Source organism: Lissotriton helveticus, chromosome 8, assembly GCF_964261635.1.
Source record: "Lissotriton helveticus chromosome 8, aLisHel1.1, whole genome shotgun sequence".
NCBI classification, from domain to species: domain Eukaryota; kingdom Metazoa; phylum Chordata; class Amphibia; order Caudata; family Salamandridae; genus Lissotriton; species Lissotriton helveticus.
In genome coordinates this window covers 792,508,013-792,527,101 of record NC_136069.1, presented here as the reverse complement: position 1 = coordinate 792,527,101, position 19,089 = coordinate 792,508,013, and the positions used below count along the sequence as shown (strand labels likewise).

General features: G+C 42.7%; 1 protein-coding gene across 3 annotated transcripts in view; it reads left to right on the top strand.

Moving 5' to 3' along the window:
• Window positions 1-19,089, top strand: part of LOC144772914 (CD99 antigen-like) — a 253,578-nt gene that overhangs the window by 162,890 nt on the left and 71,599 nt on the right. For all 3 annotated transcript variants that reach the window (XM_078657610.1, XM_078657608.1, XM_078657609.1), the window contains exons 6-8: window positions 130-174; window positions 833-880; window positions 5,186-5,254. In XM_078657610.1, coding sequence (XP_078513736.1) covers window positions 130-174; window positions 833-880; window positions 5,186-5,254 — 162 coding nt within the window. The remainder of the gene's footprint in view (window positions 1-129; window positions 175-832; window positions 881-5,185; window positions 5,255-19,089) is intronic.

The window sequence follows — 19,089 nt, the reverse complement described above, 5'->3', positions numbered from 1 at the left end:
GTATCTTTGTTACTCAGCTACGCCCATGTTATTACATTGGTTTGTGACTCAAATAGACAGTCTTTTTATTAATAAGAATGTCCTGCTTGATTATTTGTATTGAAGTTTTTTTTTCTTTTCTTGGTAAAGATGATTTCGATTTGGCTGGCGCACTTGACGAAGATTCCAATATACGTAAGTAGTCATTGCATTGAGTGTTTAACACAACCCTATTGTTCGCAGCCTATTTCTCCAGTTTATTTCATAGTGATAATTGTGCTGCGTTGATGCCATGTGTTCATTCACGTGCTGTAAGCTTTCTTTCATGATGAGAAGTCTAGAGCCCAATAAAAGACAGTGATCACATGAAAGCTTGAATTGGTGTCAGTCACTTTTGCTCAATTGGGAATGCATTCCATTCCATTGGATTTTAGCTTTTCTGAAGGCAGCGTCTACCAAGCCAGCACTTATGACTATTTCCCTGTCTGTTGTGGCACATGAGGACACTATGTAGTCTCACGATTGATCCCAATTCTCACTGCTATTTGTTTTTGATCTTGACTCAGTAGCTTTTATTCTCTTCACACCGTAGCGATGCAGCAGGCCTAGTGGAAATCAACTCAAAATTACATTTTCGAGTTTAATTTTTCCCAAACGTCTGTATAGATTGTCCCCTTTACTTTTTCGATATGTTATGGAAATGTGTGTCTATTCTAAATCCCCTTAAGTGCAAATGTGAAAGCTGCTAAAAGCGATGAAGTTTGAGTTTAACTAAAAAATTGTTTAGCCCTTTTTGTAATCCTGGGTTATTCTACCAGCACAATCACAACAATTTTCTCTGCTCTATTCACAGCCACGAAAAAACCTGTTCCACGGCCTAACCCAGGAGGTGGTGGTGGTGGTAAGAATATGATCATGAAATTCTTTATGATGTTATATTTTGTTTCAGATGGTCTCCCTTACATGGTTATTAAATTTGTTCATGACCTTCCGCACTTGACCGCAAACTGAAATCAGTCTCAAGTGCTTTACATTACTTGACCCAGAATTGTGCAACACCCTACTGCCATTGAAGAGAATAAGCATTCCCATATGTCCACCCAAGCCATTCTTATGGCTTTGGTGGCCTCCAACAGTCTGAATTGTCACACCTATAACAGTGTGATGGTTAGTAGTGTAAATACTACAATTGGCAGCCCTGGCAGTGGTAATATACAGAAACGGTGGCTTCCTGACGAGGGCCCCAACTTTAAAAAAAAAAAAATTACAAATTTAACAAACACTGGTTTTCGTGAAAAAACTGAATGCAAGCCCCTCCATTGAGACTGCATGTGACTTCCTGCTCGTCTCCAAGGCGGTGTTTCCATTGTAGCCCATTCTCACAGGCGCGTGAAAGGGAATCTGGGGCTCATGTTAAAAGCAATTGTTGCTGAAAGATAAGTGCACAGTGCAATGCACCTTTTCTCTTATATGTAATGGGACAGGCACTGCAGCGAAATTGCCTCTGGACAGGTGAACCTTTTGGGTGTGTCAAAGTCCTCCAAGCTGCATTTCTCGTAGCTGTGTCAGATGAAAGTTGTCAGCTGATGAGAGAGGACACCACTCTGACATGTAAATCACTGAAACAAAACAAACGTGTTCTGCCAGTCCACCCTGAGCTCGGTGAAACTTGACACATTCTCGGGGAGGGGGTGAAATCGGTGCAGAACCATAAATACATCAGTGCCGGATTGTTGACAAGCACCTGTGCGGTGTGTAAGTACAGAAGGCGGTGGCGGATTAACGCAGTGCGCTTTCATTCATTATTTCTTCTAGAGCGAACAATAATACATTCTAAGTTGTGTAACACTCCTGCCAGATCAGTGGGCCCAGTGCGTGGGCACAACAGTATCTGTGGGTGCCTCTGAGTGCAGAGTGCAGGATTGCAGCACATATGAAGCAGGCTTTGTGTGACCCTGTCAAGCAGGCCCGGCTTTTTAGCCAAAAGTGCTTTGTATTCCAGGATGTGCACTTTAACATTCAACACTGTAAGCACAGGGTGAAAAACCTGAGCATGTGAAGGGCTGCTGCCTGGAAAGCCCAGAGGGGCTAAAGGTGCAACACATGACAGATGTCTCAGCATCTGTGCCTTTGTGTGTGTTCATCGGATGCGGGGGAGGGGGGAGGGGGTGTTGTGAGTAGAAGTTGCTCTGCTCCCAGTAGTTGCAGGTGGACATTTTTTATTAATCACATTTCAAGAAAAACAACACAGTTACGAAAACGAGAGATATTCGTGCCATTTGCCAGTGCTTTTTCTCTTTGCTGGGAGCAAGTCATCTTTATTTCTTGAAGAGTAAGAAACAGTAGGGTCTGCCTCTTGTAAAAATACTTTACAGTCTTGTGATCTTTTGCGGGTGCCTTTCTAACTTAAAGATGTTTCAAATCAACATGTGCATTCCGACCCACAGTGCTCAATATTCTGGATACCTGAGCAATAACAACTTTGTTTAGGATGGAAGGAACTGGATTTATGAATCGGAATGCATTGGATGAGAACATTATTTGCACTAGTTCAATTAAAAGATCTAAAAGGACCTAAAAAGAGAGGGCTGCCCCCAAAGCAAAGGCTGGGTGCACAGGGACGGAGAAGCAGAGCAGAGAGGTCTCAAATCTACCTCTCCCAAAAAACAGAAGAGGTGTCGAACAGGTGACTGATATTTCCATTGTCAACATCGAAGATGCATTTTCATTGTCTTTGGGCCTCCTCTGTACAACCACCTCATGTTGGTTGTGGTACTGCTACAATAAAACATTACATTTGAATGCATTTGAAAACACTGGAAAAGCACCACTGCTTTTCACGAAACACTGGAAAATACCCGCCGCAATCCACAGAAATAAACACTGAACACTGAACACAGGACCCCCTAAATCTGACCAGTTACATCAACAGGATTTAGAGGCTGACTGACAGATATTCAAAGGATGGCATCCAACATGTGGCGCATGGCAGGGTACCTTTATGTATGGTGGCAAGGCAACAGCAGGCTTTGTGGGTATATGTGTGCGCCAATAAAGTGCCCATGTAAATTGAGTTTTTTTTAAATGATGGGGTGGCAAGGTAAAGTATGGGTGACAAAGGTCTCTGTTATGAACTACATGTCCATTGGATGTACAGAAATGTGCAGTGTTAGTTGAATGCCCAGACAATTACATTTCTTGTGCTTTTGTGGGGGCTAGGCAGAGCAGTGGCAGTAGGGAGAGCCACGTGGAGGCTTTCTGTTGTGATGTTGGCACAAGTTTCTGGTTGTGGGCACTTCCTTGCCCATATGACCCAAACAGGGTGACCCCATAAAAGTCACTCTTGCTATGTTCGGCCTTATCTGAAAGACTTTCGTTCTGTGATGCCAAGGTGACACTGTTCGAATTGAGCAAGTTTAACAAAGTCAACCAATTGCCGCTGGTAGCAGAGTAGATCCCTAGTTTCAGCTGGTTTGCCAGCAAGTGATGGAGTGGAAGTTTTACACACAGGATGTGGTCGTAGTTAGATGTTTGTTTCTAGTGTCTAAACATTGAGCCATTTTAAACTATTAGTTTCATAACATGCAAGGAAGCATCTAGCATAGCTGGACCGGACTGGGAACCCAAAACAGCCCTGGCAATGTTGACGGGCAAGACCCGACCCCCCCGCTACTTTTGTTACAGAGGCCGATGTAGCAGCAAAACCGCTCCCCAGTAACAAAATCGGCCCACACCCTTCCAGACTCCCAGAGAAATGCCTGATGCCTGCAACTGGCCAATCCGGCCCTATAGCAGGGTATCTAGAAGATTAACGTTGGTAAAGGGCCACAGGAAGGTGTTGGAGACGGATTGGAGGCAATATCGCCTTAACAGCCAGAGCTGCTGACTTTGGAACTGACTCTGATCTTGTGTAATGTATTCTGATGCACATGTACGCTCTAGTGCCTTGGCGGCCCGCTGACCTTTCAGGTAATGTACCCATGGCCCCAAAGAGAGAGAGGAGAGAGAGAGAGAGAGAGAGAGAGAGAGAGAGAGTGGAGAGATAGAGAGAGAGTGCAGAGAGAGAGTGGAGCGAGAGTGGAGAGAGTGACTGACTGAGAGACTGACAGAGAGAGAGAGACTGATTGACTGAGAGAGAGACTGATTGACTGAGAGAGAGACTGATTGACTGAGAGAGAGACTGACTGACTGATTGAGAGAGAGAGACTGACTGACTGAGAGGGAGAGAGACTGACTGATAGAGAGAGACTGACTGACAAAGAGAGAAATGGGCTGCCAGAGAGAGACAGAGAGAGAGAGAGAGACTGACAGAGAGAGCGAGACTGACAGTGAGAGCGAGAGACTGACTCGGAGAGACTAACTGAGAGAGAGAGAGAGCGACTAACTGACTGAGAGAGACTGACTGACTGTCTGAGAAACTGACTGACTGACTGACTGAGAGTCTGACTGACTGAGAGACTGACTGAGAGAGAGAGACAAACGGTCAGAGAGAGAGACTGACTGACTGACTGACTGACTGACTGAGAGAGAGACTGACAGAGAGAGATTCACTGACTGGCTGACTGAGTGAGAGACTGACTGAGAGAGAGAGAGGCTAAATGACTGAGAGAGACTGACTGACAGAGAGAGGGAGAGACTGACTGACTGACAGAGAGACTGACTGACTGAGAGAGACTGACTGACTGGGAGACTGACTGACTGACTGAAAGAGCCTGACTGACTCAGAGAGAGAGACTGACTGAGAGAGAGAGTGACTGACTGACAGAGAGAGACTGACAGAGAGCGAGAGAGACTGACTGACTAAGAGAGAGAGAGTGAGACTGTGATGGAATTGGGGTCAAAGTATGTATGAAACTATGCACTTCCTCTTAAGATTGCTATTGTCTGCTAATTAAAATGTATTATCAAAATGTGCTCTTTGTAGTTACATCTGCTTTTGAAATACAGCATTGTCTGTTTTGAAATGGGTTTGATTTTGCTTTTACTTTAGCCCCGCGGCCCCCCCATGCCAGAACCCCCCCCCCCACTGACCCTACCACTACCGGTGCTGCCCTCGGCCACAACCCACACTGTAATTTTGGCCCCCGTCAGAACGTTTGCGAGTATCCATCGTCTAGTGTCTACAGGTTAGGTTCACGCTGTATAAAACTACAAAAAAATGTTGGGTTGTAATTGAGTTTGCAGTCATTTTTCTCCAATTTTGTAGGAACCTTTGGTGATGAAGATCTTTTCGATGCTGCTGGATTCGATCCGAACAAACCAGATAAGCCAAGTGGTAAGAATATTAATTTCAAGTTTTTCCAGGATTGATACCAAATTGCCACGTGATTTTCTTTGTATGTTGGGCATAGAATATTCCAACGGAAGCTAGAGGCCCTGAGGATGGGGTTGTTGGAAGACTTTACACTTTAAGTGAACATAGACTAGCAGAGCAGTACGACCTGAATGTGTGCAATATTTAACATTTTATTTTGCTCTCTGCTTTTTTCCATCCATTTTATCATTTGTAAATGACACCGAAAGAACTAGAGTTCTCTTTAAAAAAAAATGCATTTCTGTACCATGTTAGCAAGCATAGGCCCAAATGCATCAACAATGCCATTTGCGATTCCTTATTAGCGAAAAATAAGGATTCACTAATAAGGAATTGAAAAGGCTATGCATGAAGAAATCGCCAAAAAAATAGTGATTTCTTAAAATTCCTTAATTGCGATTCTCTAATTGAGAATCGCAATTAAGGAATACCTCCCCATTCATTCCTACTGGCCTAGGGGCCCATAGGAATGAATGGGAAGACATTCTCAATTTGGCATTCTCAATTAGAGAATCGCAAATTGAGAATGCAATTTCAAGGGTGCGAGGGTGTCAAAAGGACACCCTGTTGAAATCTGCCTATAAGTACATCTTGCACACACACATGCCCCAAGGGCATGTGTGTGTGTGTAAAATTGAACTTTGAAAAATGCACTTTAATGCATTTTTCTACGTTTTCGCAAATTACCATGAAGGTCAAATTCATGGTAATTTGCTTCCCTTATTAGCGAAATCGCAATTTTTTTTAGTTTGATTCATTGCATTTAAGGAATCTCATTTTAAGATTCCTTAAATGCAATAGCAATTTAAGAAATCACAATTTTGCAATTTCTTAAATTGCGAAAAGTACAAAAATTATGATGCATCCCAAAAGTTCAAATTGCATTCACAAATGGCCGATTTTTGCAATTTGCACCATTTGCGAATGCAATTTTCAATGATGCATGTGCCCCCTAATCTTTTGCCAATTCGATTTAGAGGCTGCACGAGTACGTTTGTAGATGATGCAGCACTGCCATCTACAGGCCAAAATCGAATTAACATCGCTTTAAAACGCTATGTAAATGGCAAAAATAATAAAACCGATAGGGACTAGTAGTTATTGCCACCAGGTTAATATTCCGAATCTCGATTTCAATGAAAGAGGGATAATCCCACCTACTAATAGAGCATCACACAATTTTATGCAGGGGACTTCAGAGGAAGAATGAAGAGGACCTAAGAAACAAACAAAAAGAGGAGGAAGCGCGAAAAAGACATGAGACAAGGCAGATTACCAGAAGAATAATACAGAAAAAGCATTGGCATAGCCAATAGGTCTCGCTTTTGGGACCTTATAAGTATTTAGTTATGCAGCACAATATCCTTGGTGCAACAGAATAAACTGTTGCATGGCTAAACACTCATAAGGTCCAAAAGGCGAGACCTATTGGCTATGCCAATGCTTGTTCCGCGTACAGTACTTGAATTGCCTTCACTTTTCAGTGATTAACCTGGTCGGAGAAGTCTGCTTCCCCTGCGCCGCCCACAGCTTCAGCCTTTAACAGTCGGTAGAACTGTCAGTCCTGCCTTTTGGGCCATGCCTCTGTGACCGGCATTAGCCAGCAAGTTCCCTTGGGAGGGCTGCTGGCCATATTTTTAAAGAAGAAACGAGCAGTTGTCAAAGTTGGACTGTGCCCTCTATTGTTCATTGTTCCACAAATACGAATTGGTGCCTGGATAAATAAGTTCTGAAGAAAGAAGCATTATCCATGCATAATTTACTGAGTAAGTTTATTTCGGTGTCTGTAGCTAGGGTGGTGGCTGCAAGGCAATTCAGTGGTTGCTTACTGTGCCTGAAAGTTGGGGTGTGAATTGTCGTTTGCTCGGCTAAGTTTAACTTGACTTCCTGTCAGACGGGGAGGCAGTGGAAAATCACTTGCGACAGTGTCTTATTTGTGCTGGCGCAGCACTTGTTGCCGCAGTCAGCTCGACTGGTTTGGTTGAGCATTAACCTGCTCCTACAAGCGCAGCCTTTCACAATCTGCTTTATTGGAAGGCACTGCGGGAGATTTAACACTTGATTGACCCAGTATTTTTTTCACAGCACTGACTTGTGTTGCACTTTTTCAGCAGGTTGTTTTTAGTTGTTTGGTGCACATGCAAATTCATCTGTCATTTGTAAAATGGGTAGTACTTGCCAGTAAAAATAGTTGATATTATTTCTGTGGCCAAGCGCCGATGGCTTGTCTTGTGAGGCTAATGGTAGCAAAGAAATGATATATGTTCATGCTCGAGATTTATTGTATATCTGTACCGAGAACGTGGACTAGACAGATGTAAAAAGCGAGACCACGTTGTTGCATGGAGGGGTGGGGGAACTGGTTTGTAGGAGACCTATATTGTCTGATTTGTTAAGAGGCTTTCTGGTGGAAATTAGATTTCTCCAATATATGTACAGTAAATATGCTATCGACACTTGTGGCTTTAAAAACTAGTTCGTTTGGTTGTGTTGCAGTGTGTTTTTAACTGTGCCATCCTAGTTTTATGACGAAGTTTGGCTACATTCCGATTGAGGCATGTAACTTTAATAGTATGATTGAAATTCGCTTTTGGTTGTTTACATTCTGATTTTAAGTGTGCCGTCACTGAGGGCAGAGGTGGCCAGCAGTGTGCTGTAAATACCGACTGAAGCCCATGTTAGCTTCCACCTTGCACCATGACATTCTTGCATTGAATGGCCACAGACCATGAGCTGGCGGTGTCAAATCCCAGACTCGAATGCGGAGCCTCCTAGTCGCGTGGCTATTGTTATGCTGCCAGCAGTGGAATGTACCATTCTGCTTGAGAAGGGTGCGGGTGAAACGCCAGTGTTATCGGAAGCCTGAAGCCAGATTGCACGCCTCGTGGAGGGAGTGCACTCCGCGGTCTTGCAAAGAAGGCTGCTTCTGGGCTCTGAAATTCCGTCAGGCAGAGGAAGTGAGCTGGAGGGTCGGCTGACTCCTTGCCGGCCCCATTGGTCGGAGTGCATGATGTAATAGGTTACAGTGCAGCCAGCCCCTTGTATAGGGAGACCAGATTTTGGAAACAACAAGGGAGAGTATAAAAGGAATGGTGCGGGCGCGGCCGTCACGTGGCTGCGAAAGTGAAAGTGATCTTGATCGCGATCAAGCGTGTGACAAGTGATGCGCTTAATGAGCATGAGGAATGCCATATGGTGCCTCTGCTCACACGCACGCCCGCGCACATGCACTGCAAGCTGTAGCCGGCTGTAGAATTTTTTGAAGCCCTCCTTACTTAAGGTCTGTCGCCAGTCCAGCGCAAGCACTGGGTCAGGCGAGACCTAATAAAGAAAAGAGGCAGAAAAGGGAGCAACTTAAACAAAGGGGAAAGAAGAATAGACGCGAAAAGGAAAAAGGAGTAAAAAAGAAATAGAGAAATTAGTGAAAGATGAAGAAAGAAAGGTAGAAAAAGATAAGACAGACAAGGAAAAAGCATGTAAAAAAGAAAAAAAGTGAATGAAAGTCAAAAGGAGAGCAAGCAGAGTACAAGTCAAGAAGGAAAAACGTAGAAAAAATAGAGCAAGAAAAAAGTGAAAGGAAAATAGGAAAGGGTGTAAGGTAAGAAAGGGTGAATGAAAGGAAGAAAAAAGTAATAAAGGAAAATCGAGAGAAAAGGGAGAGAAGAAGAAAGGAGAAAAAAAGAAAAATGAAAGAAGGAACAATACATTAAAAAGACAGGAAGAAAAAAGGCAAGAGAAGTTGAGATAAGTTGAGGAGAAAAAGACACAAACGAGAAACAAGAACAAAAATGGAGAAAGTGAAATGAAGCAGATGAAAAAAGAAAGAAATAACGAAATAAAGATAGACAGAAGAAAAGGAGAAAAAAAACTTAACAGTGAAAGGAGCAAACCGAGGTAGCAAAAGAAAGAAAAGGAATGAAAAGGAAAACCTAATTTTTCAAATAGAAGTGGGCTACATGGTTTCGCACGTTCAGCACAGAAGGTGGAGCGAGCTACTCAAAAGTAGCCTGACAACTACTTGTAGTACGCGATCAACCAGTTGAAAAACCTTGATTTAAAGGGTTAATGAGTCTCAGTACGTCTTTCTGTAGCTAAGGCGTCGGCAATATTTTTTTCTGTACAGGAATGTGAAACGGAGTCCATCCAATATTTGAAAAACAGCCGATAGTTAAACCAGATAATAACTCATTATGCATAATACTGAGAATTATCTTGTCTTGGTGCATACTTTGGTAGTGGATCTTTACGCTTTTAAAACAATCTCAGCCTTCCACTATACTGGAAAACATTTATCATTTATCAAAGTTGCATATGAAGCTCTCCTGACATCTTCACCTGGGTGGCATTTTGCAAAATGGATCTGAAGCTTTGTAGAAGGAAAACTGGTTCCTGTAGCAAGCTCTTTCTAAGCATACTGAATGCTTTGTTCTTGTCTGCGTCAACTGTGGCCCTAAGCCCTCTGGGAGCACATGGTCTCCAGGGCACAGCTATCCATTCTACCTAATTCTTTTGATAATAGGCACTGAAAATGTTTTGACTTTTGTACTAGTGTTCTTCATGGGCACTACAATGCTTTCGTCTATATCAAGCTTGCTGCCCAATATTGAGATTTCAATGACGAGCTCAGTGAGGAATTTGGCAGGAAGATTGAGAAGTGTTCACCTATTTAGAATGAAGCACAAGTTCGGTGTAATTCGAAGTAGAATGTTTTAGTAAAGCAACTAAAATTAGATGAATTTAAAGTCAGTGGTACACGGATCTCAGTGGTGTAAGGAAAGATGAAGGGGACCCCCTGCAAGGTACACAGAGGGCCCCCCGCTCCAGATTTAATCCGGACCTATCAGGCCTGAGTACTGTGCTAGGGGGGCCCCCTTAAGCTCAGAGCCTTCCGCACCGTGGGGGCTGCGGGGGCCTGTGTTACGCCGCTGACGGATCTTTAGTTCTGAGATTGATACACAGGCATGTTGCCTTGAAAAAACAAATTGTCTAAATGTATTTAGAAAAGGTAAGGAACCTAAACTTTAAAGAAGCTACCAACCCCCCCACGGCCCCCACCGTTGGATTGTTCAGATATGTAGCAGAGGTAGCAACCCCCAAAAATGGCCTGGCCTTTCTGCATCTTCTTGCATGTTTTCAGGCAGCAGAGGCTGGGCTCTCATCGGGAAGCAGCTTGCACCAGCCTATTTCTCCTGTTAGCGCCGCCTAAAACAGAACCAATTATTAACCATGAAAGTGGGAAGAGCATGTGGCGTAATGGCCAGAGCTGCCGACTTCAGAGCTAGGGGACCAGAGTCTCTGCGTCGGGTCAACATCCTGTGATTCTTGGCAAATCACTCTATCTCCCTATGCCTACCATTAATGAATGTGTCCTTAACAGGTGCTCATGAAAAGCGCCGGTTTTGATGATTAAGTGGCAGTGCTGAGCACCGGAAACCACCCACTCAAATTGAGCACTGGGTAGCCTCATCCATGTTATTTGGAGCGAGGATGAAATGGTGGCAGATTTGAGATTTAGCAGATGTGTTTAACCTCTCCCCACTTGAGGTATCTGGGATGTAGAAGTATCTACTTTCTGGGCTTCTATGCTTCTGTTCAAGGAGCTGCGCAAATCTGCAGTTTCCAAACATCCAGGTAGTTGAGTGACATGATTGTGTGGATTATTACACTCCTCTTTGGCTTTCATGGTGAAGGATGCCATGACATCACGTCCCTGTTAAGCGCAGTTCCTGGTGTTAGACAGACAGCAGTGAGACAATTACATTAAGGGACGTAAAAAGGTAAGAGAAGGTGGTCCATTAGTTCTTGCTTTTCCAATGCATGTACAAAAGAGCCTGTCTGATAGTTTAGGTAAAATCAGAAGGCTACTTTTTAAAACGTTTTGAATCCTGTTGCCTTAAGCACATCTTGATAGTTTAAGGTCTGCTGTTATTGAGAATTATGTACGGTTTGGTTTTATTCTGTTATAGGATTTTTGATTGTGTAATGTTTGTAATATTAGTAAGTGTTCTGACTTGAACCATACAAGCTTATTGCAAAAACTCGTGTGCTATTTTTGAGTTTGCTCAATTCCGTAATCTTCTGTTCCTAAGGAATCTCTCTGCGAATATTTGCACCTATACCTGAACACATAAGGTATACTACTACTCTTTCCGGAAGTAGTTAAGAATTATTTCCTGATCGTCCTCTCTAATACTAATTTTAAATACGGAATTTCCCACCTTCGGCTGCATATGGCTGTTTCTACGCTGACTACAGATTCCTTTGAATGAAAGGATCAAGAGGTCATTCCTTTTACTAACATACTCTTCGTTACAGGTGTAGGTTCTTATTCATTCAGCTTGTGGCTCAAGTGTGGCCTTCTTGAGAAAGGAACTTGAGGATCTGCAGTGCTGTAAGATAACCATTTCCACAAATACGTTTAGCAAAATGGTCTTGATGCTGAAGCCCTCTTGGAGCAAAGATTATCCTTGGTCCTTCTTTACTGACACAAGTAACCTGAGCTCCTCCAACTTGTAAGGCAACATGTGGCATTTTGTTCATGTTTGAGGTTGATGACCTCATTGAAACCCTAAACTATATACTGACACAGTAAAGATTGTTCTCATGAGTAGTACATTCTGTGGATCCACAGTCATTCCCTCAGTGCTGTGCTTAGGTAGTCATGTTACTTGTTGTAAGTAGATTAGATAGGCAGCAGGACACGTCTTCAAGTTATAAAAGATAGGTTTATTAAGTTACATAGGATAAGACAGCAGAGCATTAAACCTCACAGCTGACCAGACCAACTGCCAAGGCTGGAATCTAACACACACCAGATAGAACACTCTTAGGTTAGAAGATAGAAACACTAAGAAAGGACTACGGACACCAAGTAGCCATATTGAACGAAGTAAGAATATACAACATTACTCTTGGTAAAAAGTTTTTAAGGCTCTGGTGCACCCTAGTGCACAATATTGCTGTTATTGCTGTAGACGATCTACATAATATACAGCCGTGTGTGCCTGTACTAGATTAACATTCTGTGGTGCTTATTTACAAGCCTCTAGCACCACTTTTACATAATTTTTAACTCGGAAAAAGTGACGTACGGGTGGCGCAAGGGGCTCGTAAATAAGCCCCTGTGTATCCTTCTGCCGTCTAGTGGTTGGGGGCGGAAAATGAGCTCTTTTGTTTGTATTTTTTTACAATTTCTATTCTCCAATCTTGAAGTGTTGTCCAACACTGTCCAGTATTGTCAGCAGATCCCTTTAGCTCTGCATACCATAATAGCTATGAAAAGGGCTACTTGCATGCAGTAGAAGATGTGCAACTGCACATTATGTACCTTGTGTGCATCCTCCTACAGTGTAGGAGATAGGCAATCTTGTTTTTAGGTCTTGCCTTCACAGCGCCTGGGCTGTGCTGTGAGATGTGTTATTTACTACTTAGTGGGCTTACAACCTACCCACAGCATTCCATTAGTTGTTTACGTTGTCACTCTCATTTGCAATCTTTCGATTGCTTAGCTCACATAGGCTGTCACTTCCTTTCTTGTGTTAGCTCGCCATTGTTCTTCCTCATCCTTTTGCAAGGATCTTTAAAAAAAAATATTATGGTGTTTTTCCTGGAATGTAATGTACAACAAAACCTATTGGCTTTGCCTACGCTTATATAAAAAGATCTTTGTGCATCAACTTATGACAGTCAGTATGATAATGTCGACAATAAGCCTGCAAAGCCCGGAAGTGTATTTGGTTTGCTCAGATGAATTCTCACTCATTGTGTCCAGAAGCATGTAAGTGGTCAGGATCTAAACACGAATGCCATGGTAAATATGTGATTATCTTGTGATATCAGATTCTGCAAAACTGTGGAAACAGAGGATTTTGGCACTTTAGGTGCCATGATCATAGACATTTAGAGTAATGAAGAATACATTATATTAAATTAAATGCCACCAACCTTTGTATTTTCTTTGAGGGGTGTCTGGTTCGATTATTAACAAAATACTTTTAAGTTCCTTAGCGTTCTAATCAATATCCGTGGTTGAGCTCGCTCTCTATGTGCAATTTTTCTTGTCTCTTTACAGACAACTGCCCGTCGGGAGGCATCTTTGTATACAGTAGCCCATAGGGCCAATCCTTGCTGGCTGTTTGGATTGCTTATGAGTCAATCTCAGTTGCCTTGCTCTTATTTTAAGTTTTTCACTATTTTTTGTTTGACCCACCACAAGAACGTTTTAGTTTTGCCGCTGGTAGATTCATCATATTCCGTGCTCCTAACGCAGCATTGCAACCAGGGCCACCAACACCAGCTTGCTGTCATTCAATGTTATGTAGCAGCCTCGGTCCGTGGAGGGAGTTCCGGTGGGGCAGAAAGGGAGGGGCGGGTGTGCTAAAAACCAGAATATGGATAATTGGAGGTAAGTAAACAATTTAATAAATAAAACTAATTTCGTAGTGGACCCTGCATCGCAAAATGCGTGCAGCACGCGTTACGCATTTCGTTTTTTTAATTAAATTGTTTACTTACCTCCAATTATCCATATTCCGGTTTTTAGCACCCCCCCACCCTGCCTCTCCCCGCCCCGCCTTTTTTGCCCACCGGCACTTCCTCCACGGGCCGCGGCTTTTATCTAGTGGTCACTAGAAAGAACTGCAGTGTAAAACACCATCATTTTTTTCATATTTTTGAAAGTCTGGTGTGAATGACATATTGTGGCCTTACCAAGAACATTACAGAGGCCTAGAACCCTCCCATTGTTTACCATTGGCTGGGTTTACTGCCATTCTCATTTGTCTGCTTCTTGCTTGATGGCTTCCTTGTCCATTTGTGTCTCTTTCTCCCCTGGAGCATTGTCATTTCCCTTGTGTCCTTCCATTGGTCACTTTTAGGATACTTTTGTCTCTTACTTAAGAAGTACACGAGAGTGCATGTGTTCTCCAGCCGTCTCCCCAATGTGATTCTCTCCACTACTCTGCGATCTGTGTTGCTGTTTCTCACCCAATTTACTTCTCTCCCACCCCACCCCCCGTGGTGAGCTTGCCCTCTTGTGCTTCTTTCCCCACACATTGCTTTCTTGCCCATGTGTCTCCCATGCTCCACATTACTCTTTCTTGCCAGTTTGCTCTTCTCCCCCAAACTCTCCATATTACTTTCTCACATGCTCTGTGTTGCCTGCGCTGCTGCTGAAGGCAACACGTTGGTGCCTTTCTCTCTTTTACTATGCATCACAGTATTCAGGGTGCTATATAGCATAGCTAGAAAACATTGGCAAAGCCAGTAGCCACCGAAATTCGAGATGCATTAGCTATGCCAGTGCTCCTTTTTTTTCCCCTGAAGTGGACAGTGCTGTGCTGAGATGCATACCAATTTGTCTTGCTTAACTTTGCACTCAAAATTAGACCAATTGGCATTGCCAGTGCCTTTATCCCTTTAGGATCAAAATGGCACTCGGTATCAGTCTTGCTCTGCAGCCAAGAACATTTAGGGGAGAGGGGTTGGCCTAACGGCTAAGGCGCTCGACCTCGGACTCTGGGTTCGAGTCTCGGTAACGACGCCAAAAACCTCCTGTGATTCTGGGCAAATCACTTAATCTCCCCATGCCTAAAAAAATGAAAGTGTGTCCTCATGTAACGTAACTGGTGCTATGTAAAGCGCTCTGATACCTGATTCGGTTCGGGTCTAGTTCGCGCTATATAAAACTCTGCAAAAAAAATAAATGAAAAAAAATCCCAAGCAAAAAACACTGGGTATTTTATCCAATGGCGCTGATCCCCCTTAGTGGTGTATAGCTTTTGAAACCTTCAGTATGTGGATGGGACCTGGGCTCTGTCACTGACCTCCCACCTTGAAGATGTTGAATTATCGCAGAATTAACAAATCCTGAAAAGTGTTAGTGAAGGGCACCCGAGGTCCCATGTTTGAACCTCCTCAGACCTGTTCCCAAAATGTTTCTAACTGTACAAAAATAAAAAAATTAAGTAGAACAAAGCACAGAGAGGCACAAAGCAAGTGGCATATAATATGCCAGGAATTATACATCTTCACAATCTTTCATGTAGAAACTTCTTCTTTATTATTTTTCAATAAGATGAGGGATATATACAGACACAGCCAAGGCTCTGCCTCTCTGTGCTTTGTTCTACTAATGCTTAGTTATTCGGTCTTGTGGCAGCGGACATCAGAGGTGGGCACTCACTCTGTTAATGATTTGTTTAAGTTACATCTAGTGATTAAAGGGCTAGTGCGGCTTTAATTATCTCTTGCTGCTATTCTTTCCTGTTAAAAAACATAAAAATGTGCCTGCTGTGTCCCACAAAGATAGGTCTTCAGAGCACAAAATAAGATTATGAAAGGGTAATCTCTTCAGCGTTGTCAGAGCAGCCAGGCCACGGCATACAATCACTATATCTGTTAGATGTTACATTCTGTCTTTAGAAGTTGTCTCCAACTACCACTGATCAGAAAAAATGACTGAAGGGCAGATACTAACTCAGACAGCAGAGATATCTCTGGTGTCCTTGAGTACAGGTTGCCTTTTTATGCCCTATCTGACATAGAGTACTTCAATGCTAATTTAATATAATCAATGATGGCCTTTTGTATTCCTCTTTTGCCACATGTTTTCCTAAGCACAGGGGTGCTGGAGGAGTGTCGTAATGGTCAGAGGAGCAGCCCTAATGGCATTGGGACACCGTGGTTCTAAGCATTGCAAAATCACAGGCCCATCGGAGGCCCATTCATCACAGTCGCCACCACAGCAGATAAGTTAGATATAGGATGGAGAAGCACACGTAGGATCTCGTGCAACCAAGGCCTTGTAGATGCGGGCAGCAGCATCTTGGCAACATATGAATATCCTAGAGATAAATAGGATTGGTTTGGCAGAGTAGGCAATTCAACCCTGGGTACACGGTTAAGGGATGCAAGTTCTAACTGATAACGCAGTGTTACACGTTAATCTCAACTAGCAGGGAGAGATCTCTATAGGTTTCTTAAGTCAAGCACCCATCATTTATAATGAGCTCTCAAGAACATCATCCTCCTGGTGTCCCAGCACATGTCAAAGGAGCACAAGTGCATTGCAAACCCAGCAGAGCCACAGACTGCTTTGTTCAGTAAAGACAGTTAGAAATGTGTACCTCATTTTCAGATTTTACCAACATATCAAAAAGAGTCCTTTGTCAAATACCTTTCTTGATTCAACTTCTTTGAAGTGTTAAGGGAATCAACCTGTGATTGGAGTGGACGACTGGAAGTGTTTTAGTATGAGGTATCTAAAGTAAGCGCCTATAACAAATACCAATGTTCGACTACTGCTGATGTGAAAATAAAACGAGAGATAAAGCAGTTTGATTATGAAATTACCATCTCCATCAATCAGCTACAGCTGGTTCTTATGTTGGCTCCCCAAAATCACCCTGCAATTAATCTTCTCATACTTTTCGGAGCCAGTGGCGGACGGACGGTGACATTTGAAAGTGGTGAGGCGTAAAATGATTGTTATACTTCACCGTAGCGATCTGTAGAAGTGGCAATATTGTTAGCCTGATAGAATGCTAATCATATACTCCCATTAAACGAAGGTCAGAGGGAACAACATAAAAATCTATGTTAAAATGATCTTTGCCTCAAATTGTAAAGCGCTCTGATATCCTTCGGGATCAAGTCCGCGCTATATAAAACTTTATAAATAAAATAAATAAATAAATGCTCACAAGTTAATATTAAATCTTTGAAGTTTTGCAAAGCATGATCACAAGCTAGGGTCCGCCTAAAAAAATCTGTTTGAGAGAAATTTAAAAAAAAGTAAAATTACCAGACTTCGACACTAGACAATCACAAAAACGGTTTTGACAGAGCTCTGTGGATCCTTTGGCTTGGTGCATTTAAATGCAGTTTTCATCTCTGATTCCACTATTTCCACAGGTAGAACAATCTAAGGTAATATTAATCGGCCCAGCACACCCTTGGGCCAGGCAACCATGGGATTCAGACTGGATGAACATGTCCACCACACCTCACAAGAAACTGTAGATTGTAGCTCATCTTTTTACCGTACCAGGGAAAAGTCACAACCCCAGGACCAAAACTCATTCATTATGGTGGCTTGGCTCCTAAAATCTTAAAACTTGCTTACCTAAATCTTTCTCACATGTGTGGATATACGTATAGATATCTGGTATATAACATATACTTGGTATGTGGAAATGGTTTCTTTCATGGTGTCAGTGAGAAAACTTGGCACCTCTTTCTGCTTCAGTACCAGAAGCAGTATATTTGCTTCAATTGGTAAAAAGTCATTAGCATTTCATATCTAATGGGTATATGAATCAAGGGCCTCTACTTATCTTAAAGCTAAAGGTACTAAAGGTACATGTTATTCCATGTACCAGTTATACCTTTTCTTTAAATGTTGCCTTGATCTTTTCTAAGCCAATCATGCATGCTTGTTTTTAAATATTCAAGCTCAGATGCTCCTTACTATGTACCTCACAATGTGTATTTAACTTGAATATTGTGTCATACTGTTTACCACAACCTTTCTTTAACCGAACACTTACATCTTTCCTCGGACACCTTCCACTAAAGGTTATGTTTGTTTAGTTACTGCTTCACTTCCTCTAGTTAGCAAGATCTGGGCACTCACAGTTTGTTAATCGTACTTAGAAGCAAAGGGATAGAGTAGGTTTATGCTACACGTAATATTTATTTCAAGGGTGGTTTCTATTTTTTGACAGTAATCAAACCATTGACTTGTTGCTGTTTTTCACAGATCCAAGGTCAGCAGCAGAAAGTGCTTCACATCATTAGCTATCAGACGAAGCCTTTTGTAACACGAAAATTAAAAAGACTAAAACCACCAAGACCTTGTTTTGCATTATCCACCAACTTTAGACAAAACTGTACTCAAGGCACTACTCCTTGTTGGAATTATGCAGTGCTCTCCGTTATGTTACTCTGTGGCCAACAAAAGTTTGTTTACCAAGCCTACTATACATTCCTCATAGAAAAGGGTGACTTAATTTGCTTATCTTTTTATATTTCATTGTCTAACATTTGTAAAATAGCAGCTTGGTCACCACCCCTTTCTCTGGCCATTATCGTGTAGGTATTCAGCCATGCAAAGAAAATATATTGAACTAGGAAATATTGACGAATATTTCCTTCCACAGCACTTTGCATGCCCACCTCATAAGGTGAGAATACTGCCTTGCCATTGATGCACAACATGTGAATTTAGACTAGGTTCTCTTTCAGAAGGAAAGGAAATAATATACAGCAAATGTTTTGCAGCTTAAGAAACTACTAGATTCCCATGAAATCCTCCTGCTCTAGGGTGAAGAGGTACAAAAGGGGATGATGGACTGAGCGCTTGAGCAAATCAAACACTCACCCCCAGTCAACTGATCTGGGTTTAATCCATCACCATTCTTTAGCTCACTCCGCCACCCCAGTTCAGACATGGCCATATGCAAATCAGTCCGACCCTGTGCCTCATGGGAACAGTCCAGCCCGAACTGCCAAAGCCATGTCTTCCCTGGACCGGAAGCAAGCATCCTGGGACCGGTTTCTGGCATTTCAGCCGTCAGCAGCCAGGCTAGCTTGAATCCAGTGGCAAAGTGAGCAAGGGACTCACGTCTGAGCATACCCTGCCAACTTAGCACCATTCTTTAGCTCACTCCGCCACCCCAGTTCAGACATGGCTAGGGTGAAGAGGAGTATATCATTTAGTCTTCAACAGTTCGCTTCACACACAATACGCAGTCAGGAAAAATGCAATCTGAAGATGGTCCACGTGTTGGAGGACA